Source organism: Meles meles, chromosome 1 (genome assembly GCF_922984935.1).
Source record: "Meles meles chromosome 1, mMelMel3.1 paternal haplotype, whole genome shotgun sequence".
Lineage (NCBI taxonomy): Eukaryota > Metazoa > Chordata > Mammalia > Carnivora > Mustelidae > Meles > Meles meles.
The window spans coordinates 181813053-181838195 of record NC_060066.1 but is presented as its reverse complement, the minus strand read 5'-3'; the positions used below and the strand labels follow the sequence as shown (position 1 = coordinate 181838195).

Sequence of the window (25143 nt, the reverse complement as noted above, 5' to 3'; positions counted from 1 at the left end):
AAAAAACTGGAGTGAGTGAGTGTGAGTGAGAGAGAGAGTGTATGTGTGTGTGTGTGTGTGTGTGTGTGTGTGTGTATGTGTGTGCATGTGTCCCAGAAGTCTGGAAGACCCAGGACCTCTCTGCTGGGGAGGGCAAGATACAAGCTCTGGGGGCTCGGCCAGCATGGCCATGCCACCCTTCCCAAACTCTGATCTGTGGCTTTTCTAGAGCACTCTGGGCTGCATACCACTTAAAGAGCCTTGTACCTGGGGGGCCAGGCCTGGGACTGGGAGGAGCTCAGGCCCTGAGATCCTGGGAGCTTCCTTGAGGACAACCCAGGCTGCTGCTTTTCAATCATCGCCCCCTCCCCCATCTGCTTCTGTGGCCCTCACCCTCCTGTCTGTTACCCACACTCTGGATCACTGGGCTGAGTTTCCCACAGAGCCATGGATAAAGGTACAGGACTTGAAGCCGCACTCCAGGAAGGGGAGTCCCCAGTCCCCAGTCCCCTCCCTGCCCTTCCCTCCTGAGTCACCTTATCTCCCTTCCCAGAGGCTGACAGTTCCCTTTGGTTTACGGTCCAGGAGAGGGAACCACTCCACCTGTAAATCATTTACTCCACCCTTTACCTGTCCTCTAATTCTCACTTCTCACTCTCTCCAGGTCCTAATGGCCCATACCCCTCTCCCCTCCTCATAGCCCAGAGTGGGATATATGGCTAAGCACCTCACAGCATGGAGTCTGGAGCCAGGCTGGCCCAGATTTTCCAAGCTGAACACTGTGAACTACCGTTGTGACCTTGGGTAAGACGTTTAACATTTCTGTGTTTAATTTCTCCATGGAGAAATGAGGAGGATAATACCTTTCTCATAGAGTTGCTCAGAATATTAAATGCATTAATATTTATCAAGTGCTCAGAATAGCACATGGTGAGTGTGAAATCCTGCTGTAGCTATTAGCCTCTCTCTGGTTTGGCTTTAGGACTTCGGCCTCTGCACCCACCCAAGAAACCCAAGATCTTACTGCTGATTCCAACGGCCCCTTCCCAAGTTCTACCCTTAGTCGCTGTCATTCTTTTTTTTTAATGTGGGGCTCAAACTCATAACCCTGAGATTAAGAGTCACATGTTCGGGGCGCCTAGGTGGCTCAGTGGGTTAAGCCTCTGCCTTTGGCTCAGGTCATGATCCCAGGGTCCTGGGATCGAGCCCCGCATCGGGCTCTCTGCTCCGCAGGGAGCCTGCTTCCTCCTCTCTCGGCCTGCCTCTCTGCCTAGTTGTGATTTCTCTCTGTCAAATAAATAAAAAATATTAAAAAAAAAAAAAGAGTCACATGTTCTACTGACTGAGCCAGCCAGACGCCCCTAGGCAGCTCTCATTCTTGAAAGACATCCTTGACCTCAGTGACCTGAAAGGACAAGAGATTCTGATTCTGAAGGGCACCTGGGTAGCTCAGTAGATTAAGCATCTGACTTTTTTTTTTTTAAAGATTTTATTTGTTTAATTCAGAGGGGGAAGGGCGGAGGGAAAGAGAGAGAGAATCTCCAGTAGACCCTCCACTGAAGTAGGAGCCCGACATGGGAGCTCAATCCCAGGACCCTGAGATCATGACCTGAGCCAAAATCAAGAGTCGGATGCTTAACCGACTGAGCCACCCAGGCACTCTGCGTTGGGCTCTATGCTCTGTGCAGAATCTCTTGGATTTTCTCTCTCCTTCTCCGTCTGCCCCTCCCTTTGCTTGTGCATGCTCTCTCTCTCTGAAAGAAAGAAAGAAAGATAGAAAGGCAGACTTAAAAAAGAGAGAGAGAGAGAAATTCTGATTCTGAGCTGCCAAGGGGGCAGGGAATGTGGCACACATGCGCAACTAGGGGCAGCAGAGCCTCACAGAATCTTCTAGGGGATGGAGACTGAGAGAACTCTGAAAAACCTCAGCTTGGGCACAGACTGTGAGGTTCTTGGGGCAGGGGAGGAGAAAGAGTATTAATAAGAGGGACATAGACACATGGAGCAGTGTAGAAGGAGGACAGGTGCAAGGAAGAGAACCAGTGACCCCCAGAAAAGTCAGGCAGTGGTGAATAGTGGAGTCAGACATCTTGGGTTCAGAATTTAACTCTACCCCTTTGCAGCTGTATGTGACCTTGCGCAAACAGCTTAACCCCTTGAGCCTCAGTTTCTTCATCTGTGAAGCGGGAATAATAATCACATCCATGTCATTAGGCTACTGTGAGCAGTCAACAGCGGAAATGCTTAGTCCAGTGCCTGGTGTGTGGCAGGGGCATCAGATCCACTCATGGTCGCATACTTCACTGAGGGAGGAGGCAGAGGAGACTTCCAGGCCCTTTAGTTACAAGATTCAAGAGGAGCTCCTCCTAGTGTCCTAGTTTCTGGAGGAGGACTCAAAAATCTTGTTAACCTCCCAGGGGGAGAAGACAGTGAAGGGTAACAGAATTTGGCACCCAACTTGCCACTTTGGCATAGTGACTATTTTGAATTGTAGGTACTTGGAAAACAGGAGAGGCCTTCTCTGAACTCCCCTTATCTGCCTAAGGACGGATCTGTAAAAGGATTCGATGGGCATAAATGCCCTTCCTGGGAATGTCTTCTCCTATCACAGGAGAGGAAACTAGAAGTCTATGCCACACCCAGACAAACTTGGTCCGAAATTATCATATCTCCTATCCATTCTTCTAAAGGTCCATTCATCTTTTCTAGAAATCATTTACTTTTCCCTGAGAGTATTTCTCTTCCCTTTTCCCTATTAAGATGGTATTTAAGGGGCGCCTGGGTGGCTCAGTGGCTTAAAGCCTCTGCCTTCGGCTCAGGTCAGGATCCCAGGGTCCTGGGATCAACCTCCGCATTTGGCTCTCTGCTCCGTGGGGAGCCTGCTTCCCTTCCTCTCTCTGCCTGCCTGTCTGCCTATTTGCGATCTCTGTCTGTCAAATAAATAAATAAAATCTTTAAAACAAAAAAGATGGTATTTAATTGGGGTGCCTGGGTGGCTCAGGTCATGATCTCAGGGTCCTGGGATTGAGCCCCACATTGGGCTCTCTGCTCAGTGGGGACCCTGCTTCCCCCTCTCTCTCTGCCTGCCTCTCTGCCTACTTGTGATCTCTCTCTCTCTCTCTGTCAAATAAATAAATAAATAAAGTTTTTTAAAAGATGGTATTTAATTGAGAAAGACACAAAGAAATGGAAAAACGTTCCATGCTCATGAATCGGAAGAACAAATATTGTGAAAATGTCTATACTACCTAAAGCAACCTATACATTTAATGCAATCTCTATCAAAATACCATCAGTTTTTTCAAAGAAATAGAGCAAATAATCCTAAAATTTATATGGTACCAGAAAAGACCTCAAATAGCCAGAGGAATATTGAAAAAGAAAACCAGGGCGCCTGGGTGGCTCAGTGGTTTAAGCCGCTGCCTTCAGCTCAGGTCATGATCTCAGGGTCCTGGGATCGAGTCCCACATCGGGCTCTCTGCTCGGCAGGGAGCCTGCTTCTCTCTCTCTCTCTCTGCCTGCCTCTCTGCCTACTTGTGATCTCTCTCTGTCAAAATAAATAAATAAAATCTTAAAAAAAAAAAAAAAGAAAAAGAAAACCAAATTTGGTGGCATCACAATTCCAGACTTCAAGCTCTATTACAAAGCTGTAATTATCAAGACTGTATGGTACTGGCACAAAACAGACACATAGATCAATGGAACAGAATGGAGAGCCCAGAAGTGGACCCTCAACTCTATGGTCAACTAATCTTCGACAAAGCAGGAAAGAATGTCCAATGGAAAAAAGACAGCCTCTTCAACAAATGGTGTTGGGAAAATTGGACAGCCACATGCAGAAAAATGAAACTGGACCATTTCCTTACACCACACACAAAAATAGACTCCAAATGGATGAAGGACCTCAATGTAAGACAGGAATCCTTCAAAATCCTCGAGAAGAACACAGGCAGCAATCTTTTCGATCTCAGCTGCAGCAACTTCTTTCCAGGAACATCGCCAAAAGCAAGGGAAGTAAGGGCAAAAATGAACTATTGGGATTTCATCAAGATCAAAAGCTTTTGCACAGCAAAGGAAACAGTCAACAAAACCAAAAGACAACTGACAGAATGGAAGAAGATATTTGCAAACGACATATCAGATAAAGGGCTAGTATCCAAAATCTACAAAGAACTTATCAGACTCAACACCCAAAGAACAAATAATCCGATCAAGAAACGGGCAGAAGACATGAACAGACATTTCTGCAAAGAAGACATCCAGATGGCCAACAGACACTTGAAAAAGTGCTCCACATCACTCAGCATCAGGGAAATACAAATCAAAACCGCAGTGAGATAGCACCTCACACGAGTCAGAATGGCTAAAATTAACAAGTCAAGAAATGACAAATGTTGGCGAGGATGCAGAGAAAGGGAAACCCTCCTACACTGTTGGTGGGAATACAAGCCAGTACAGCCACTCCGGGAAACAGCATGGAGGTTCCTCAAAAGGTTGAAAATAGAGCTACCTTACAACCCAGCAATCACACTACTGGGTATTTACCCTAAAGATACAAATGTAGTGATCCGAAGGGGCAAGTGCATCCAAATGTTTATAGCAACAATGTCTACAATAGCCAAATTATGGAAAGAGCTTAGATGTCCATCAACAGATGAATGGATAAAGAAGATGCGGTGTGTGTATATATATATATATATACATACACACATACACACACACATACACACACACACATACATACAATGGAATATTATGCAGCCATCAAAAAAGAAATAAAATCTTACCATTTGCAAGAACGTGAATGGAACTAGAGGGTATTATGCTGAGCAAAATAAGTCAATCAGAGCAAGACAATTATCATATGATTTCTCTGATATGAGGAATTTGAGAGGCAGGGAAGGAAAAAATAAAACAAGATGGGATTGGGAGGGAGATGAACCATAAGAAACTCTTAATCTCAGGAAACAAACTGAGAGTTGCTGGGTGGTGGGGAGGTAGGGATAGGGTGGCTGGATTATGGACATTGGGGAGAGTATGTGCTATGGTGAGTGCTGTGAAATGTGTAAGCCTGATGATTCACAGACCTGTACCCCTGGGGCAAATAATACATTATATGTTAATTTTTTCTTTTTTAAGATTTTATTGATTTATTTGTCAGAGAGAGTGAGCACAGGCAGACAGAGAGACAGGCAGAGGCAGAGGCAGAGGGAGAAGTAGGCTCCCTGCTGAGCAAGGAGCCCGATGTGGGACTCGATCCCAGGCCGCTGGGATCATGACCTGAGCCAAAGGCAGCCGCCCAACCAACTGAGCCACCCAGGCGTCCCTGTTAATTTTTTTAAAAAGACGGTATTTAAGCTTGAATTCTAAGCTAGATGAGAGTTACTCATTTATCCTGGTATCTCCCATTTTTCCATGCATAAATATTACATGTTAATAAACTTGTGTTTGTTTTCCCTTTGTTAATGCTTTTATTGAAGAGTTTCATCTGAAGACCTAAGATGGGCAGAGGTAAGGTCTTGCCTTCTGCACAAAGTCCTAGCCCCCAATACTTTAGAACGTGACTGTATTTAGAGACGGACCCTTTAAAGAGGTAAGTAAAATAAGGCTGTTAAGTGGACCCTAGTCTGATTAGACTTTTTTTTTTTTTAGGTTTTATTTATTTATTTGAGAGAGCATGTGCACAAGGGGGTGGCAGAAGGAGAGGGAGATGCTCAGGCTCCTCACTGAGCAGGGAGCCTAACACATGGGCCTCGATCCCAGGACCCTGAGATCACGACCTGAACCAAAGGCAGACACTCAACTGGTGTTTTTATGAGAAGAAGAGATTAGGACACACAGAGAAAAAGCTCATGTAGATAAAGGGGATTAAGAGGTACAAATTTTGGGGTGCCTGGGTGGCTCAGTCTGTTAAGTGCCTGTCTTTGCCTCAGGTCATGATCCCAGGGTCCTGGGATCAAGTCCCACATCCGGCTCCTTGCTTAGCGGGGAGCCCGCTTCTCCCTCTGCCTGCTGCTCCCCCTGATTGTGCTCTCTCCCCTTCTCTGACAAATAAATAAATAAAATCTTAAAAAAAAAAGTTGCAAATTTCCAGCTATAAAATAAGTAAGTCACACAGATGGAGAATAAAATTACACCATAAGGCACGCAGTCAATATTACAATAATGGTGTATGGTGACACACGATGACTAGACTTCGGGTGGTGAACACTGAGTAATGTGTAAAACTGTCGAATCTGTGATGTATATCTGAAACTAAAATAAAATAGATGCCAATTTACTTAAGTTTAAAAAAAGATCATGTGAACTCAAAGGGAGAAGACCACCTATAAACCAAGAGAGAGGGCACCTGAGTGGGCTCGGTGGGTTAAGCCTCTGCTTTCGGCTCAAGTCATGATCTCAGGGTCCTGGGATCGAGCCCCACATTGGGATCTCTGCTCCGCAGGGAGCCTGCTTTCCCCTCTCTCTGCCTGCCTCTCTGCCTACGTGTGATCTCTGACTGTCAAATAAATAAAAATCTTAAAAAACAAACAAACAAACAAACAAAAACACAAGAGAGAGCCCTCAGAAGAAACTGTTAAAAAACTAAATTCAGGGACACCTGGGTTGTTCAGTCTGTTGAGCCTCTGACTCTTGATTTTGGCTCTGATCCTGGTTTCAAGGTCATGGGATTGAGTCCCCTTCCTTCCCCTTGCCCCTTCCCCTGCTCCTACTTGAAGCACTCTCTTTCTCTCTCTCTAAAATAAACCTTTAAGATTTTATATATTTGAGAGAGAGAGAGAGAGAGAGAGAGAGAGAGAGAGAATGAGTGCATAAGCAGGGGGAGTATCAGAAGGAGAGGGAGAAGCAGGCTCCCCGCTGAGCAGGGAGCCTGAGAAGGGCTCAATCCCATCCTGGGATCATGACCTGCCCTGAAGCCTGACACATAACTGACTGAGCCACCCCGATGTCCCTAAAATCAATAAAATCTTGGGGCACCTGGGTGGCTCAGTGGGTTAAGCTTCTGCCTTCGGCTCAGGTCATGATCCCGGAGTCCTGGGATCTAGCCCCGCATCAGGCTCTTTGCTCAGCAGGGACACTGCTTCCTTCTCTCTCTCTCTGCCTGCCTCTCTGCTTACTTGTGATCTCTGTCTGTCAAATAAATAAATAAAATATTTTTTTAAAAAATTAAAATAAAATAAATAAATAAAATCTTAAAAAGGCAAATTCAACTAAGTAAACTTGAAGACCTACTTGGCTTTATTAAATGAGTCATGAATCCCATCTAGCAAGTTGAGGAGGGATCTGAGGAGTTTGTACACAATGGAAAGTTGGTTTTTTTTTTATTTTTATAGGAAGGAACTTGGGGCAGGAAAGTTAGAAGCAAAGTAAAAGAAAGGATTGTTTCAGGCAAGGTCACTTTCCCTTAGGAAGAAGAACAGGGGGTCTTATCATGCTGATCACCTCCTCTTTCTTCCCGGGGTGAAAGTGTCCTATGAAAGGCTTACTAGCACCTACCAGAAAATTCCTGACAGGTTAAGATTTATATTTTCTGGGGGAGGTAGAAACTGCAATTACATCAGGTATTAAGCCCTGGCTGGGTGACATGGCCTGGCCTAAGTCACACCATTTGAGGCCTGTGGTTTTCTTTTTAACTGAATCAACCTTGTCAATACCTTGAGCTTGGACTTCCAGCCTTCAGAACTATGAGAAAATACATTTCTGTTGTCCAAGCCACATAGAGCACAGTATTTTGCTATGGCAGCCCTGCTGAACTAATACAAAGACATTTTGCTTTATTTTCCAAACGTAAAATTGCAACCTCAAATATGACTTTTCAAACTACACATGCTTCCGCCTCATTTTCCCTGTAGATCTGTCCTTTTTGGTCCCACCACTACCATCTCCCCACTGGAAAACTGTTGACTGGTAGGATAAAGACCAAACTCCTGACTAAGGCGCTTAAGGCCACCCCCTCCTCACCTCTTGCTCTCCCTCCCCCATCTGAGCTATTAGTCATTATCCCCATTTCAGGTTTCTCCCATCAGTGGCCCTGAAGGGCAAGGTCAGAGGGCTTGATGAGGGGTTGGGTGGGTGGGAAATATGGAAGGAGGTTATAACAGAGACGACAGGAAAGGGGAGAGCAGCACGTTGCTGGGGCAATGATCAGTAATCTCAGTAATCCCAACGGGAGGGACTACAACTCAGATTGAGCTGGGAGGGGAAGATGGAGGGAAGTGGGTACTGCGCAGAGATTTTTAGCTTTTGGGGGATACAACTGACAGGAATTAGGTTCTACTCAATATCTGTTGACTCATCTGGCTACTCTTCTAAAGCAAGCTCTTTGGTTAGTTAGTCTTCTGTTGACTTCCTTCATAGCATTTTTCAAAACCTGCAAGGACTTTTTTTTTTTTTTTAAGATTTTACTTATTTATTTGACAGACAGAGATCACAAGTAGGCAGAGAGGCAGGCAGAGAGAGAGGAGGAAGCAGGCTCCCTGCCGAGCAGAGAGCCCAATGCGGGGCTGGATCCCAGGACCCTGAGATCATGACCTGAGCTAAAGGCAGAGGCTTAACCCACCGAGCCACCCAGGCGCCCAAAGCCTGCTATGACTTTGTTCTTATACTTGCCTCTTGTCTGTTTCCAAAGAGCAGTGTGGACTAAATGAGGGCTGCAACCTTGAGCGGCCTTGTTCAGCCAGTGCTTGGCAGGCACTTGGCGAGTACTCTTAATAGGTCTTGGAGGCCTGCATGGCTTAATAATTGATCGAGTGGGACAGAGTGAGGGCAGACAGGTGAGAAGGACAAAGCCAGGGGGAGGCCTGTGATAACTGGGACAAACACTCCGGAGGGCTTAAGACCCCACCTCTCTCTCTGTTTCTGGCCCTGGGAAGGGTGGGCACGAACTAGGAGTCTAGCGGTCCACATGGCCCCAGGACCACCTGCCCAACTGTCCATCACTAGATTTGAGAAAATCCTAATTCCCATTCTTCACTTTCTGGCCTTCTGACCGCCGACTCAAGGCAGTAGGTGTTTTCAAGGAAAGGGAATAGGGGACCCCGCCAGAACCCGAGATCTAACTCTCAAGGTTGTGGAGGAGGGTAACAGAGGATGAGACGAGGCACATGGCAAAAATCCTGAATGCGGGGCGTTTGACCCCAAAACTCAGCGTGGCAGCTTCCCCTTCCTCCAGCCGCTCCGGCCCGTCCCAAGCCAGGCTCAGGAGGGTGCAATTCTTCCTAAACCCTAAAGGGGGTAGTTCCGGGCTGGGCCCGGGGGCTCTGGCCTAGGGCGTGGGACAGCGGAAGGTCTCGCGAACTTAAAAGGGCGTGTGGGCGACGCCCTCTGGCGAAAGCGAGCACCGCCCCTGCCTCTCCCTTCCCGCCAGGATCGCGGATTGGATCTAGTTGCCTGGGGTGACTCCCCAGATACCCAGCCCCATTCAGACTTCAGAAAAAGACCCGAAAGATGGGGAAAGAAAGAGACCCCCCCCCATGAACGGACTCTCGGCCACCAGGGCGTAGGAAGAGGGGTACGGAAAAACGGCTGACCACTCCATTCTGGTCCCAGCCTCACCGTGACGACCAGAACGGTTGCGTCTTTAAGGCGTGGGGAGGAGGCTGGGCCTGGACTTGCGTTGGGTGGGAGGAGGAGCTTATTGGTGACGCAGGGCTGGAGGAGGGGCGTGACTTCTAGGTGACTCGCCGTCTGGAAGGGGGCGGGCTCTTAGTGACGAGCCGCCGGGGAGGAGACAGGCGTTCATTGATAAAAACGCCGGGCTCCCTCGGGCGCGAGCGCAGCGTAGCAATACCCGGCAGCGCCACGCGCGGCCTGGGCCGGGCGGAACCGAAACAAGCCGGGCCCGCGCTGCGACGCACCGCCTGCATGGAGCCCGCCGCCGGCTTCCTATCCCCGCGCCCCTTCCCGCGTGCGGCCTCCCCGCCCGCGCCCCCTGCCGGGCCCGGGCCGCCTGGAAGTGCAGTGCCGGGACCCGAACTGGAGATGGTGGCTGGGCCACCCGCGACGGATCCAGGGCGCCTTATCACAGACCCCAGCAGCGGTCGGACCTACTTCAAAGGCCGCCTGTTGGGCAAGGTGAACTGGTGGGGTGGTGTGCTAGCGAGGGGAGTGTGGGGTTCCTCTGACCTCCTTGACCGCGCCGGGTGGGGCGGGGGCGCTTGCCCTCGGGGCGGGGGCGCTTGCCCTCGGCGCGGCGACGCAGGGACGCTTGCCCTCGGCGCGGGGACGCTTGTCCTCGGCGCGGGGACGTCTGCAGGCCAGACTTGGCTGTCCTGGAGCGCTCTGCCTGATGCCCCCTCCCCATAGGGGGGCTTTGCCCGCTGCTATGAGGCCACTGATACGGAGACGGGCAACGCCTACGCGGTCAAAGTCATCTCGCAGAGCCGCATCACCAAGCCGCATCAGCGCGAGAAGGTGGGCCCGGGCCCAACGGACCAGGGGTGGGGTGGGGACAGTGGTGAGGGAGCCCTTGAAGGATGACCACCCCGCGTCCGCGTTGCAGATCCTAAACGAGATTGAGCTGCACCGCGGACTGCAGCACCGCCACATCGTCCGTTTCTCGCACCACTTTGAGGATGCAGACAACATATACATTTTCCTGGAGCTCTGCAGCCGAAAGGTGAGCGATGACTGAGAGTGGGAGAGGGAAAGGGCGGTGGTGGTGGTGGGGGGTGTCTTAAGACCCAAAGCTGGAGCCCTTTCTCCTCTTCAGTGAGAGCGAACGGAGGGAGGGTCAGAGAGGGCGGATCAGGGGCTAAAGCTCAGGTGGCTCTCTGCAGTCCCTGGCCCACATCTGGAAGGCCCGGCACACTCTCTTGGAACCAGAGGTGCGCTATTACCTGCGCCAGATCCTTTCAGGACTCAAGTACTTGCACCAGCGGGGCATCCTGCATCGAGACCTCAAGCTGGGTGAGCCTCCTGGGCCGACAGGATTGGGGGTTGGGGCGGCAGAGAGAAAGGAGTCTGACACACCTTTCTGCCCCCATTCAGGGAATTTTTTTATCACCGAGAACATGGAACTGAAGATGGGGGACTTTGGGCTGGCAACCCGGTTGGAACCCCCGGAACATAGGAAGAAGTGAGTGTTTGAGGAGCGGGGTGGCTACAGTCTGTGTGACACAGATGACATGCGTGACAGTGAGTATGTATGTGGGAGGCATGATGACTGCCTGATGTGTGTGTGTGATAGATGGGAAAGGGATGATGGGTTGTTTGTGTGTGTTGCAGGGGGAATGTGGAGGTGGCAGCTGGAGTTACTGGGACTGGTGGGAAGGCTGTTTGAGTCCCTGAGACAGATGAGGGCTGTAAGGATTCTCGGAGATGTTTGACCAGATCTTCTGTATGGATGGGGGAAGGTGACATAAGCGATGCGTGTGTGAGACAGACTGAGTGTGGGAATGGCAGGACGTGATACCCTGTGTAAGAAGACCCTGCTGTGACCACGGTGACTGGGTGTGAGTGACAACAGATAGCATGTGTGGCTGATGAGTGTTTTGGGGAATATGACAGCTGGTGTTGGTTTGTGTGTGCACAGACCAGAGGAGGTGACAGCCGGTGTGGGTGTCTGACAGACGGGAGTGGGGGACTGAGGATAGGATGGTAACCTCGGAGGAGGGGGCTGGGGTGGGGGTCAAGGCCTCCCCTGTCCTGCAGAGCAGCTGAGCAGCTGGGCCAGGCGAGTGGGCGGGGACTCAGCTGCCATCCCCAGCATCCATTGTCCCAGGACAAGCAGGAGTTCTCTTGCCTTTGGTGACAGGCAGCTGCTTTGTCTGGACTCAAAGTGGGGGCAGGGAAGGGGGGCGGCTAGCCAGGCCGGGTCTGAACCTTCTTCTCTCTTCCTCCCTATCCCTTTCCAGAACCATCTGTGGCACCCCCAACTATGTGGCTCCAGAAGTGCTGCAGAGACAGGGCCATGGCCCTGAGGCAGACGTGTGGTCCCTGGGGTGTGTCATGTGAGTCCCAGGGTCATCTGTACCCTGGTGGGGGCCCAGGTGAGGTGTCCCTTCCGCTGCACTCCTGACCGCCTCACCTCTGTCCTTCAGGTACACACTGCTGTGTGGGACTCCCCCCTTTGAGACAGTTGACTTGAAGGAGACGTATCGCTGCATCAAACAGGTTCACTACACACTGCCCGCCAGCCTCTCACTGCCTGCCCGGCAGCTCCTGGCTGCCATCCTTCGAGCCTCGCCCCAAGACCGCCCCTCAATCGATCAGATCCTGCGCCATGACTTCTTTACCAAGGTCTGTGGCTCCCTAGGCATCGAAGTCAAGTCTGCATATTCCAAAGGGATTCAGTAGGGGTAGGTGACCGGACTCCTGGGCCTTCTCTTCTTTGCTCACATGACTTCCCTCCTCAGGGCTACACCCCTGACCGGCTCCCTGTCAGCAGCTGCGTGACAGTCCCAGACCTGACACCCCTTAACCCAGCTAGGATCCTGTTTGTCAAAGTTACCAAGAGCCTCTTTGGCAGGAAGAAGAAGAGTAAGTCTGGAATGTCAGTGCTGTGGAGGGTATAGCGTGGCGGGGCGGGCTTGGCACATTCATTGTGGGGGCATGAATGTGAATGCCTTTGAACCACTGGGCTCATCTGTATCCCCGCAGGAACCCTGGGGATGGGCAGGATATGAAGGTTACATCTTTCCCCACCCAGGTAAAAACCATCCTGAGGAGCGGGATGAGGTCTCCTGTTTGGTGAACGGCCTCACACGGACATCCATTGGCCATCAAGGTGCCAGGCCGGAGGTGAGGTCTCACATGGATAGCGTGCCCTGACTCACTCTCGCCCTAGCAGCTGCAGGAAGCCTGGGATAAAAGAAGCTAGTGAAGCATTTAACCTCGTGCTGGCCTAATTGGCTGTGTCTCATTAGCCAGGCGGGGCTGACCTGGGGTGCCCCGGCTACCAGGGCAAGGCTAGGCCATGGACTCTCGAGGATTCGGACCTTGAGGCCTATCTCACTCCTTTCCCCTCTCCAACTCTTTAGGCTCCAGCAGCTTCCGGCCCTGCCCCCCTCAGCTTGGTAGAGACAGCGCCTGAAGACAGCTCACCCCGTGGGACCCTGGCGAGCAGTGGAGATGGTGAGCAGCTGGGAGGATGAGAGGAGCTATAGAGATTGGTGGGGCTAAACCCAGGGACCAGAGGGAAGGAGTGTCAGAGAAACATGGCCTATGTCCTGGCGAACTGATGCCTAATTCCAGGTTCCCGGTTCCCTTCAGGGTTTGAAGAAGGTCTGACTGTGGCCACAGTCGTGGAGTCAGCCCTCTGTGCTCTGAGAAACTGCCTGGCCTTCATGCCGCCGGGTAAGGGTGGAGTCCGGTAGGGGTGAATGGTGTTGGGAGTTCTTTGGCCGAAAGGTGGAAAACAGGTCCTCACTCCTTCCTCTTCCATGACAGCGGAACAGAACCCAGCTCCGCTTGCACAGCCAGAGCCTCTGGTATGGGTCAGCAAGTGGGTGGACTACTCCAACAAATTTGGCTTTGGGTATCAGCTGTCCAGCCGCCGTGTGGCTGTGCTTTTCAACAATGGCACACACATGGCCCTTTCAGCCAACAGAAAGTAAGTGCTCTTCTAGTTTGCCTGGTATCTGGGCCACTGTGCCCAGCAGGTGTGTGCTCCTGCACTGGGGTGCCCTGGGGTCTCCGGGGGATGGGCATCGGCGATGGGCTCCCTCTGACCTCATGTCTCCTCTCCTCCAGGACCGTGCACTACAACCCCACCAGCACAAAGCACTTCTCCTTCTCTGTGGGTGCTGTGCCTCGGGCCCTGCAGCCTCAGCTGGGTGTCCTCCGGTATTTTGCCTCCTACATGGAGCAGCGTCTCATGAAGGTGTGTGATTGGAGTGGGGCACATTGATGAGTAACGCATTCTAACCCCTTCCCGGTCCCCTCGGCTGGAGGGGTGGAGGGCTCAGAGCTAGAGGCCAAACCTCTGTGGGAGACATCAAGGGGGCGGGGCATGACTCCTGTCAGGCAAGTGACCTGCTCCCGCTGGCAGGGTGGAGATCTGCCCAGTGTGGAAGAGCTGGAGGTGCCGGTGCCCCCACTCCTGCTGCAGTGGGTCAAGACGGATCAGGCCCTCCTCATGCTGTTCAGTGACGGCACTGTCCAGGTGAGAACCCCTCCTGGAGCTGGGGGGAAGGTCAGGGAGGCCCCTGGTGCAGTGGGGAGGAAACTGGACCTGGGGCCTAGGCCCTGATAAGGGTGACCCTTGTGTACGCAGGTGAACTTCTATGGAGACCACACCAAGCTGATCCTCAGTGGCTGGGAGCCCCTGCTTGTGACTTTTGTGGCGCGCAATCGCAGTGCTTGTACTTACCTCGCTTCCCACCTCCGGCAGCTGGGCTGCTCCCCAGACCTGCGGCAGCGGCTCCGCTATGCTCTGCAGCTGCTCCGGGACCGCTGCCCAGCCTAGGCCCTAACCCTCAAGGCAGGCCATGACCTAAATCGTCAGGTCTGAGGCCTGTGCCTGTAAGGCTCTGACCCTTGCCTTCGCGGGCCTCCCTGTCCCTTTGGTGCCTCACTGGGGGCTCTGGGCCGAATCCCCCAGGGAATCAGGGACCAGCTTTACTGGGGTTGGAGTCTGCCTGTCCCAGCAGCCTCCTACCCCTTCTCCAAGAAAAGCCTGAGCCTTAGTCTCCAGCTCGGGGGCATTATTTATGGACCACTTTTATTTATTAACAGACATTTATTTATTGGGATCGAGCCCCAGGGAGGACCTCCTCCCGGGAGAATAAATCGTTTTTGCAGAACTTGGAAACCTCCTCACTCGCAGTAGAGCCCGTGCACCACAGCCACGGCGAAGAGGGAGGCATTGGTGAAGGCAGCGGAGGCCAGCCCGTCGCGCTCCGTGTCCCAGAGTGCGCGGCTGACGACGTGCATGCCCTGGCCGGAGCGCGGCCCGAGCACCACGTTGCACACGAGCTTGTAGCGCGGGGGACAGAGTTCGCGCAGGCGCACACGCACCAGCTCGCACAGCTCGCGAGCCAGGGGCCCGGCCTCGGTACCCACGTAGTGCGCGTTTCCCAGCCGCGCGGCCAGTGTCGCCTCCATCGAGTGCTGCATGCGGCTGGCTTCCCAGCGCTCCCCGGGCGCGGGCTCCATGCGGTAGGAGGGCGCCAGCCGACGCAGGGGGGCCAGGGGCAACCCCGAGAAGCTAACCCTTGAGCCCAGAGGAGGCACTGGGCCCAGAGATGGTCGCCGACCCCCAGGACCTCCGCCAGGTCCTGCCAGCGAGTTGCGACGTGAGAAGGAGGAGGCTGGGCCTAGCACAGAGCCACGGCGGGAGGACGGGCCCAGACCTGCTAGTCGGGCCTCATCAATACTGGGCAGGTGGCCTGGAGGCCTCACCGGTGATAGTTTCAGCCCGGGGTCTTTGGTAGTTTCCTCCTCCTGGCGTCCGGGGGGCACAGGCCTGCCAGCCATGGACCTGCCGACTGGAAGACCAGCACTGGGACAGGATGCCCGAAACTGGCCATCTTTGTACCCCATCCAGTCTTTCACTCTGTGATAAGAGTTTTTACTCCCTAACCCCCTTCTTACCTGTGTTCCGGGGACAGGTGAATGAAATAGTCCGGGCTGCGTGGATTCCTAGGTTCTTAGAGGGTTAAGGGCTGTTAAAGACATAAGTGGTGCTGCTCAGACTATCACCCTAGGATGGCCCCTGCCCCAGAGCTTCACTTCCCCCTGGGCGCTGTGGAGGTTAGCTAAGTGAGCACCTCCTTGTCTCCCTTCCACCTGACTATTCTCCCACCTGACTTTGTCAGCAGAAGGGGGATATAAGTCTGCCCTTGGTTTGCCTTGGCCTAGACTGTGGTGCTTCAAACCCCCGACCAGAAGGAGACACAGACTCAACTCCTTCAGCTCCACAGATCATTCCAGCCCTGTGGGTACTGAATCCAGACGCCTTCCACCCCTACCTGCTTCTAGGGTGCCTGACACAAAGATCGCCCCTATAATTGGCTGAGACTGGAGGCAGATGACTCAGGAAGCTCCTTCCACGCTCTGAATTTGGCCTCTGGTCCTACCTCTAGAATCAGGCGGATGAATGCCGCCTTCTCCCGAAACTCCCGCAGGCACCTGAGTCACCTGCAGCTTTTGGCTTCCAAACTCTCTCCCAGTTCCACAGGCTTGCCCTCCCTGCTGGCCTGACTGGCAAGCAGGAAGGTAATGGCCCCTTGTGTTGTGGAGTTGCCCTGGGTTACAGGCACTCCTGTCTGGTTTCCACCCACCCGTCCTGGCTCTGGCATAACCTGGAAGTGTTACTACTGTGAGCAGGTGCTGAGTGTGGGGTCCTTGAGTCATCAGGGGAGAGGGGATAATGAGGGTCTAAACCCCAGGGCATACTACTACCACAAGGACGACTGAGGGGACAGATGCAGAGACGGGCTCCAGGGCTCTTGAGCCGCTGTCCAGTTCTCCCCTTGTGAAGGTTGGCTCTTCAGTTGTGAGCAAGTTGCAGAAGCCTGGGATGTGGGGAGACCTTGAGCCTGCACTGGTAGCTGCTGAGGAATTAGGATCTGGGCCCGCAGGAAGGAGAACGTCATGGCTCTTTCGTCTCCCTGTCAGCCTCAACAGGGACAGATATTTCCGCTCCCTGTGCAGAGCTGGGGTGGGGCTTGGATGACTTCCTCAGCTCAGGGCTGTGTGCAGGGGGAGGGGAGGCCATCGGCCCCGCTGGTGGGAGCCGACCTGACGCAACAGTGGTGCAACATTGGTGACTGGACTTGGCCAGGAACCAGTGCCCAGCCTCCTGACCCTTGCTGACCCAAGTGCCCTGGGGCTTGTCCCTTGCTGGCCACACCTTTTGGGTGCCCAGAGAGCCACCCCCCTCACAAAGGTTGCATTTTAGGGATGCCAGAGGCCATGACGCCTCTGTCAGAGCTGACACCACCTCACCTGACCTCCCTCTGGAAGGACAGGACTGTCTCTTCTCAGACAAGCCAGTCTGGGCCCTGAAAACTCCATGGGGGTGAGGAATTTCCCTGTTCAGGGGGGTTTCCCAGGCCTGGCTAACCAGATCCTGACCCTGTGTGCCTGTGGGGGGCAGGGGTAGGAGGGGCAGGGAGTTTGAACTGTGAACCCAAGACAGGCTGGGGCCTAGGTGCTGAGACCCTCCACTCAGCTTCTGGCCCCCTTCTGAGGGCTAAAGTTTTTCCCTGGCCCTGTGGGAGATGGGCGGGGCCTCTCAAGCCAGGCTCCAGTTTCCGTGGAAACCCACAGGCTTCCCACCCACTGCTGCCTGGGCAGGCTCCCAGCTGGGGCCTCATCCGCTGCCAGCCTCTCCCCAGTCCAGTCTGCTCCACCTCAGCCTCTCTTGTTCCGCTCTCTGAGTCCCCATCCCCTAGCCCAGCCTCCGGCCTCTTCCACTGACCTCTGATGCCTTCTTAAGGAACCTGGGCCTCTCCTGCCCCATCCCTAAACTTTAGCTTCTCAGCAAACAGGCTTCTCAAGCTCCGGCCCCTCCCTCTCAGGCCTTTCTAGTCTCCACACCAGCTGCCAGGCCTGGCCAGGCCTCCTGCTCCTTCCCACCTACCACCTCCCACAGACCAAGAGATAACAGGCCTCCTATTCTACCCGCTTACCCCCCTGCCCCCCACCCCCATGGAGACCCCAGGACTGGTTGTGCACGGGGAGGCTGCACCCTTCTCCACAGCACTCCGAAGCCTTCTCAACAATCCCCAATACAGGTGAGGGGGTGGGCCCTGTCTGTGGGTTTTCCCTAACTGGCTTTGCTGGGCCCCATGACACTGAGGAAGCCTTGGGTATAAAGAGGTGGGGAAGACGACCCTCCTCCCTGGTGAACTCAGTCTGGAGAAGTCAAGTGTGGAGAACGACTACAGGTCACTCAGAGTCCATGATGTCCTGAGAGCCAGAGGTGGGGGTGGGGGGCGGGCAGTGGGAGCTGGAGCCCAGAGCAGCTGTGTGACTTCAGGCAAAGGCCTTCCTTTTTTGGCTCTTGAGCTCCTGGCAGAGAAGAGCCCTTTGCCCCCTGGATCCTGAGAGATGGGATGTAACTTGAGTTCCTCCCTGGGAGGCAGAGGAGCAGATGACCCTGTTCTGGGAACTGGGGATTCACAAGAGGAACAAAACTCAAGGGACTGAGTGAGCCAGAGTCTCAGACAGGAAGTAGCTCAAGGGTGCTGCCTGGGGCTCACTGCCCAGGATGCTCGTGGTATCTGAAACCAGGGATAAAATATGGGGGCAGGGATAGAATGTAGCTTTCTGTCCCCACTGCCTGAGAGCTGGGCTCCTCCTTAAGGGTTGGTGACTCCCATAACCCCACTACTTTGGGGACTGCGTCTGATCTGAGTAGTGGGAACCCCTGGCCTTGGACCTGGGACTAGGAGGCTCCAGAAGCTCAAGCTTCATTTCCTGCCTCCTACCCCCATGCTGTTGGGAGGCCCAGAGGCTGGGGCCGGAAGTGATTGTGAAGATGGAAAATGTGGTCTGGTCTCATGATGGTGTATTGCTGCCATATCTGTCAGCAGCCAGTGCGCTCTGCAGCCCCGTTCCCCACCCCCCTCCTGCCTAGAGGAGGCTGAAAAAAGCTGACTTTGCAGTCTGTGGAGGAGGAGCCAAGAAGAGTTTCCTTTACCTCAAGACTCCGGCTGGGGAGATGAGGGGCATGTAGGATCAATCTTGCATCAGCCTTGGTGCCTCCTCAGTGATCAGGCATCGCCACCTCCTCCAAGACCTGAGGGTCTGGGATTACTATCCCATTTCACGGATGAGAAACCTGAGATTCCAAGGTATAAAGTCACCTGCCTGAGGCACCAGAGGGTGGAGCTGGGACTAGAATCCAGGAATATGTATCCCAGACCTTTGGCTGGAAGGACTAAGACCTGTCCCTTATAGGACAGAAAAGGAAATGAAGGCCCAGAGTGGGCAAAGGCAGAGCCCAAGAGTTGCACCCAAGACTCTGGCCTCTTCTTCCCTGGTTCTCTCCTCTCCTTTCCCGCAGTGATGTGTGCTTTGTGGTCGGTCAAGAACGGCGGGAGGTGTTCGCCCACCGGTGCTTGCTGGCCTGTAGATGCAACTTCTTCCAACGACTTCTGGGCCCAAAGCTGGGCCCTGGGATGCGCAGCCCCGTGGTGCTAAGCTCTGTGCCAGCGGATGCCTTCCTGGCAGTGCTGGAGTTCCTGTACGCCAACAGTGTCAGGCTGCACCGCCACTCTGTGAGCCCACTGGGCGGAGGTCTGGGTGAGGGAGGGGGGTGCTGCGGGGGAGGGGCAGGAGACACTCTCTTCCACTCCCCCGACCACCCACTCTGCAGGTGCTGGAGGTGCTGACAGCGGCTGTGGAATATGGGCTGGAGGAACTCCGAGAGGTGGGTTTATATGACGGGCCCTTGTCTCATTTCTCTTTCCTTTTTTTTTTTTTTTTTTAATATTTTATTTATTTGACAGAGAGAAATCACAACTAGGCAGAGAGGCAGGCAGAGAGAGAGGAGGAAGCAGGCTCCCCGCGGAGCAGAGAGCCCGATGTGGGGCTCGAACCCAGGACCCTGGGATCATGACCTGAGCTGAAGGCAGAGGCTTTAACCCACTGAGCCACCCAGGCGCCCCACATTTCTCTTTCCTTTTATGGGCTCCGTTCACACCGTGCCTCACGCACACTCTGGCCTGGAGAGGCATGTGTACCGACACAGAAGCATGAACGGCTCTCTGTGTAAACAGGCATTTACATGTGCCTGTGTGCAAAAGGATACGTGCGTGTTGTGTGTGTGCTGTGGGGACTTATGGCTGATGCTGTAGATGCCAGGATAAGTCAGCCTTGATCCTTGTTCTTCAGAGAGAGATAGACACATGAAAACCCTTAACCCAGGGTTATAGGAAGGGTGATAGATGAGGATATATGGTGTTGAGACTCTGCAGAGGGTATCTCTGGTCTTGCCATCAGGGAGAAAAGAAGGGAAGACTTCTTGGGGGATGAAACATTTGTGTTAGATCAGGTAAACCAGGTAGGAGTTTGCTCAGAGGGGAAGTGGAAAGGTGGCATTCTTGTCACCAAGGCACAAAAGGAGCTACTGAGCCATTTAGTGCCGCTGGACTAAGAGTGGGAGAGGAGGAGAGAGACAGATGAGATTGGAAAGGGTACCAGGAGCTAGATCACTGCAGGATCTTCAAGAATTTGGACTTTTTTTTTTTTTTTTTTTTTTACCCAGAGGGCATGGAGATTCACTGGAGGTTTTTCGGGTAAGGGAGTGAAGATTTGGAGTGAAGGGGAGAAGTGATTGGGAGAGATGGGAAGGGCTCCCCAGTCCAGCAGGGATGAGTCGCTGTGGAAGCCCAGGAGAGAGGTTCATGACTTTGAGAGAAGTGGAACTGGCATGACCTAGCACTTTTCTGGATGCAAGGGTGAAAGGGACAGGTCATGGGCAAAATTCAAATTTCTGGTTAAAACAAAAGCGTCTTTGAGTCAGGAGGGGTACAAGTGGAAGAAAATAAGTGTCCTCAGAGAAAAGGAGAGTGGATTTTCACATGGCTTTCATCTGGTCCAATTATTGTGGAGTGTGCTAGAAGGTAGGCTGCAGGACACAAGGTAGACAGCTAGTCTCTAGTCCCTTCAGGCTTGCCAAGTCTCAGCCCCTGGTGATTCCTTGCCTCCCCTAGTCTGGGAGGTCAGGATGGGGGCTTGAGGCGCTTAGTTGTCTGGGTGGCTCACTGCTTCTGGGGTGGGGCTCCCGTCTTGGAGGAGAGACACCTTGGCACAACCTACTTTCATTTCTTATTCCCAGCTGTGCCTGGAGTTTGTGGTGAAGGTGCTGGATGTGGAGCTGGTTTGTGAGGCCTTGCAGGTGGGTGTTGCTGGACCGGCTTGTAGGTGCGCGTCAGCGTGGAGGGCTGTACTACTAACCTGACACCCTTCATTCTGTTCCCAGGTTGCCGTAACCTTTGGCTTGGGACCGCTGCAGGAGCGCTGCATAGCCTTCATAGAGGCCCACACCCAGGTACCTCTCCCCATCTTCATACTCCCAAACCCTCACACGTCATTCTGCTCCTCCCTGACCCATTCGTGGACCCACAGGAGGCGCTCCGGACCCGCGGCTTCTTGGAGCTGTCGGCGCCCGCGTTGCTGCCCCTGCTGCGCAGCGACAAGCTCTGTGTAGACGAAGCTGAGCTCGTCCTGGCTGCCCGGAGCTGGGCGCGCGTGGGCGCGGTGAGCCGGGCCTCCGGGGACCCCGCGGTGGGGATGTGGAAGGAGGCTTGGGACGCAGGGACCTGGCAGGCGGGTGGCGGCGCGGGGCCCCCGCCTGTCCGGGCTTAGGGCTGACGTTTACAGGCCGTGCTGGAGCGGCCTGTGGCCGAGGTGGCGGCCCCGGTGGTGCGGGAGCTGAGACTGGCCTTATTGGCCCCAGCGGAGCTGAGCGCCCTAGAGGAGCAGAACCAGAGGGAGCCGCTCATCCCGGTGCGGACGCGGGGAACCAAACGCAGATCCACTCAGCAGCAGGGGGAGGGTGGGGGGAGTGGGAAGAGAAGAGCGGGGGTTTGAGGGGGTTGCAGCCCAGGGTCTGCGGGGCGAAGGGGTACTGCCGGACTCCGCAGTGACCGGCCTTCCCTGCAGGTGGAGCAGATCGTGGAGGCCTGGAAGTGCCACGCTCTGAGGAGAGGGGATGCGGCCCGGGGCGCCCCGTGCCGCCGCCGGAGGGGAACCCTACCACGGGAGCATCATTGCTTTCTGGACCTGCCCTTTAAGTGACCAAGACCGCGATTTGCGAGGACCTTTGGGCCTGTTCCAAACTACAGCTCCCGATATGCCCGGCTCTCAGAAGGGGCTTCCGCCCCCAGCATGCCCTGCGAGCCGGGAGCTGGCGGAACCGCGATCCATCCCGCGCGGCGCCCTGTGGCTGGGATTAAGGGGGAGGGAAAGGAGGGGAGGGGCGTGGTTGGGGCGGGGCGGGGCGGGGCGGGGCGGGGCCCCAAAGCGATTTCTTTTGCGCTCTTACCCTGTCCCTTCAGCGCCTCTGGCCACGTGGACCTGGAGCCTTTACTTTTATAATCCCCACGTGTTTTCAGCTCACCTCCTCTTTATACCACACCTGGCTCTTGGCAATCTCTCCCCAAATGCCGGACAGACACTTCGGACTCAGTTTGAAACTGAGCTGCCTTCTCATCTTTCCCAAGTTCTGCCCCCATCGTGTTTCTCATCTACGTCAGTGTCTAAGCCAGAAAACTGCCTTGCCTTATTCCTCCTCACATCTGCCTCCCGTGGCTTCCACCTTCTCAGACACTGAAGGGTAGCAGAATGTGCCAATCCAAAATATGCCTCTTTGGTGTAAGGATTATTTTAAACTATTTTGAGAAACAGCTGAAGCTCTGGAAACAGCCCCTTTGTAAGGGAAATTTATGTTTAAAAAGGAAATCTCCATTTGTAAGGGTGTCTCATTCTCTGTACCAGAAAAAGGATGGTGAACTCACAGGAGGATTTTGGTAGAGGAGGCACCCACTGGAATCAGCTTAACAAAACTTTTTTTTTTTTTTTTTTAAGGTTTTATTCATTTATTTGACAGACAGAGATCACAAGTAGGCAAAGAGGCAGGCAGAAAGAGTGGGGGAAGCAGGCTCCCCGCTGAGGACCCTGAGATCATGACCTGAGCCAGAGGCAGAGGCTTAACTCACTGAGCCACTCAGGTGCCCCAACAAACCTTATCTTGTTTACTGTGCTTTTCCAGGTGGCTTCCCCAGAACTGTCCTCCCTATACACTTTTCTTTCCTCCTTAGCTTAAGATGGTTTTTCAGCAGGTTTTTAGGCTGCCTCAGGGAGTAACTCAGTTTTCCCTGGTTATCTTCCATGTACACATGAGGTATACATGTTAATAAACATATTTTTCTCTTGTTAATTTGTCTCTTATTACAAGGGTCTCAACCAAGAGCTCAGAGAATAAAAGGAAAGTTGTTTTTCATCTGCTAGAAGATCTTTCCAGTTGGTTCAGTTCTCTTGCTTTCGTTCACCCCGTCCGATCTATGTCAGAATGAATGCAACAAGCTCTGAAAGTGCTCCTGCCTCACTCCACCTCCACGGCCTCTGTGCCTGCCAGGCTCCTTTTCCCGCCAACCATTTCCCCCACTGCAGCCAGACTTACTTAAGATTATCAGCCCTACTTCCCTTTTTAAGCCACTCAACATCCCCCTTGCTCTGAGGACAAAATACACTCTATTTCACTCTTGGGACAATCAGAATTACTAGTATCTCTTCTCTCAACTACCATCGTTGCATTAAATCACTGGTTCTGGGGGCGCCTGGGTTAAGCCGCTGCCTTCGGCTCAGGTCATGATCTCAGGGTCCTGGGATCGAGTCCCGCATGGGGCTCTCTGCTCAGCGGCGAGCCTGCTTCCTTCTCTCTCTCTCTGCCTGCCTGTCTACTTGTGATCTCTCTCTGTCAAATAAATAAATAAAATCTTTAAAAAAAAAAAAATCACTGGTTCTGAAGGCCGTAGTCCTCTGGCTGTGCACTCACTCTCTTAGTTACTGCAGACGCCCCATGCTACCTCTCATTCATTACACATTTTGTCTTCCTGAAGATCTGAACCTTTCTGAAGAAAGATCCCCTGGCCTGGAGTGGTGCCTTATTCATTTCTTGTTCCACAGTCCCTGTCACAGTCACATAATCAGTGCTCTGTAAATGCTCAGTGATGAATTTATTTCCTTGTTTATATGCTATTTTAGTCCATGAAGAGTTTAAAAGAGCTGTAAAACAAGACACTATCAATCTGGGGCACCTGGGTGGCTCAGTGGGTTAAAGCCTCTGCCTTTGGCTCAGGTCCTGGATGAAGCCCCACATCTGGCTCTTTCCTCAGCAGGGAGCCTGCTTCCTCCTCTCTCTGCCTGCCTCTCTGCCTACTTGTGATCGCTGTCTGTCAAATAAATAAAATCTTTTAAAAAAAAAGACACTATCAATCTAAAATGAGGGACAGTTAATTAGAAGAAAATATGGTTAAACTTCTGTCTCCAGGATTTTGTACAAAAATACGTTGCACATGAATTAAAGATAGTTATTTGGCATTCTCTCTCAAGACTGAAAATGTCGTTACTCATAGTACCACTTCACGACAGGATTGTTTGGGTAATGAGAACTGAAAACAGACTAGATGTCTTGGTTTAACCTAGAACTCTGATTAACTATGGTATATTCTTACTGTGATATCTGTGATCTTTGAAAAAAAATATCTGTGCTTACCACAAAGCACAGATATCTGTGATATCTGTAGAAAGATATCTGTGATCTTTGAAAAAAAGCTCAGTGCTTACCAGGTAGAGCAGGATTCCTTTTGCCAAAAAAAAGGTAGTGCAGGGGAGGAAGAAGTTTTCCTTGCCCCCTTAGGGTCCCTGGTTGGGTCTGGAAATCAACCTGACAAAGATAGATTAACAGGAGAAAAGCATACGAATTTATTTAAGATGTTTCCTTTTTAAAATTAATTATTTATTTATTTACATAATCTCTACCCCCAACGTGGGACTTATACAACTCCAAGATCAATTAAGAGTCACATACTGGGGAACCTGGGTGGCTCAGTCTGCCTTCAGCTCAGGTCATGATCTCAGGGTCCTGGGATCAAGCCCCGCATCGGGCTCCCTGCCACATGGGGCTCCCTTCTAGGTGGGAGGCCCGCTTCTCCCTCTCCCACTCCCCTGTTTGTGTTCCCTCTCCCTGTCTCTGTCAAATAAATAAATAAAATCTTAAAAAAAAAAAAAAAGAGTCGCATACTCCTCTGCAACTGAGCTAGCTGGGCACCCCAAGATAAATTTTAGTAATATGGGAGTCTTCATAAGGAAATGAAGACCAGTGGTTCCTGGGTAGCTCAGTTGGTTAGGTTAAGTGGCTCAGGTCAGGATCCCGGGGTCCTGGGATCCAGCCTCACCTCAGGCTCCCCCCGGCTTGTGCTTGCACTCTGTCTCTGACAAATAAGTAAATAAAATCTTAAAAAAAAAACCACAAAAACCAGGGAAATGAAGGCCAGAAGAAATGGTTAAACCTCAGTATTATTTTTTTTTTAAGATTTTATTTATTCATTTCACAGACAGAGATCACAAGTAGGCAGAGAGGCAGGCAGAGAGAGAGAGAGGAGGAAGCAGGCTCCCTGCTGAGCATAGAGCCCCATGGGAGGCTCAATCCCAGGACCCTGGAATCATGACCTGAGCTGAAGGCAGCGGCTTTAACCCACTGAGCCA

The 25143-nt window shown here is 52.7% G+C and overlaps 3 protein-coding genes across 5 annotated transcripts; 2 read left to right on the top strand and 1 right to left on the bottom strand.

Moving 5' to 3' along the window:
• The first annotated feature begins 9653 nt into the window (after nucleotides 1-9653).
• On the top strand, nucleotides 9654-14723 carry PLK3 (polo like kinase 3). Of its 2 annotated transcripts, XM_045990226.1 has the most exons (15): nucleotides 9654-10053; nucleotides 10285-10392; nucleotides 10481-10597; nucleotides 10758-10887; nucleotides 10969-11056; nucleotides 11835-11930; nucleotides 12021-12219; nucleotides 12336-12459; nucleotides 12629-12720; nucleotides 12960-13053; nucleotides 13192-13275; nucleotides 13369-13531; nucleotides 13672-13801; nucleotides 13970-14083; nucleotides 14195-14723. In XM_045990226.1, exons 1-15 carry the CDS (start codon nucleotides 9844-9846, stop codon nucleotides 14384-14386), a joined length of 1941 nt encoding a protein of 646 aa, XP_045846182.1. In that variant the 5' UTR covers nucleotides 9654-9843; the 3' UTR covers nucleotides 14387-14723. The 2 variants fall into 2 exon arrangements, with proteins under 2 accessions (XP_045846182.1, XP_045846283.1); XM_045990327.1 differs by lacking the exon at nucleotides 11835-11930.
• DYNLT4 (dynein light chain Tctex-type 4) lies at nucleotides 14717-15411 on the bottom strand. The gene has a single exon (XM_045990469.1). The coding sequence runs from the start codon at nucleotides 15394-15396 to the stop codon at nucleotides 14737-14739; it is 660 nt and encodes a 219-aa protein (XP_045846425.1). The 5' UTR covers nucleotides 15397-15411; the 3' UTR covers nucleotides 14717-14736.
• A 1660-nt stretch (nucleotides 15412-17071) lies between these two features.
• BTBD19 (BTB domain containing 19) lies at nucleotides 17072-23935 on the top strand. Of its 2 annotated transcripts, XM_045996477.1 has the most exons (8): nucleotides 17078-17660; nucleotides 18935-19148; nucleotides 19247-19300; nucleotides 20711-20770; nucleotides 20855-20923; nucleotides 21001-21132; nucleotides 21256-21381; nucleotides 21538-23935. In XM_045996477.1, exons 1-8 carry the CDS (start codon nucleotides 17575-17577, stop codon nucleotides 21670-21672), a joined length of 876 nt encoding a protein of 291 aa, XP_045852433.1. In that variant the 5' UTR covers nucleotides 17078-17574; the 3' UTR covers nucleotides 21673-23935. The 2 variants fall into 2 exon arrangements, with proteins under 2 accessions (XP_045852505.1, XP_045852433.1); XM_045996549.1 differs by lacking the exon at nucleotides 21256-21381 and having other exon boundaries at nucleotides 17072-17660.
• The last annotated feature ends 1208 nt before the right edge of the window (nucleotides 23936-25143 follow it).

Bases quoted from the DNA above. Each gene is read 5' to 3' on its own strand.
- DYNLT4 (XM_045990469.1), bottom strand. From the start codon at position 15,396: ATGGCTGGCAGGCCTGTGCCCCCCGGACGCCAGGAGGAGGAAACTACC.
- BTBD19 (XM_045996477.1), top strand. From the start codon at position 17,575: ATGGAGACCCCAGGACTGGTTGTGCACGGGGAGGCTGCACCCTTCTCC. The intron at 19,149-19,246 runs GTGAGCCCACTG...CCCACTCTGCAG, and splicing joins TCAGGCTGCACCGCCACTCT to GTGCTGGAGGTGCTGACAGC. The intron at 20,924-21,000 runs GTACCTCTCCCC...GTGGACCCACAG, and splicing joins TCATAGAGGCCCACACCCAG to GAGGCGCTCCGGACCCGCGG.
- PLK3 (XM_045990226.1), top strand. From the start codon at position 9,844: ATGGAGCCCGCCGCCGGCTTCCTATCCCCGCGCCCCTTCCCGCGTGCG. The intron at 10,598-10,757 runs GTGAGCGATGAC...GGCTCTCTGCAG, and splicing joins TGGAGCTCTGCAGCCGAAAG to TCCCTGGCCCACATCTGGAA. The intron at 12,220-12,335 runs GTCTGTGGCTCC...TTCCCTCCTCAG, and splicing joins GCCATGACTTCTTTACCAAG to GGCTACACCCCTGACCGGCT.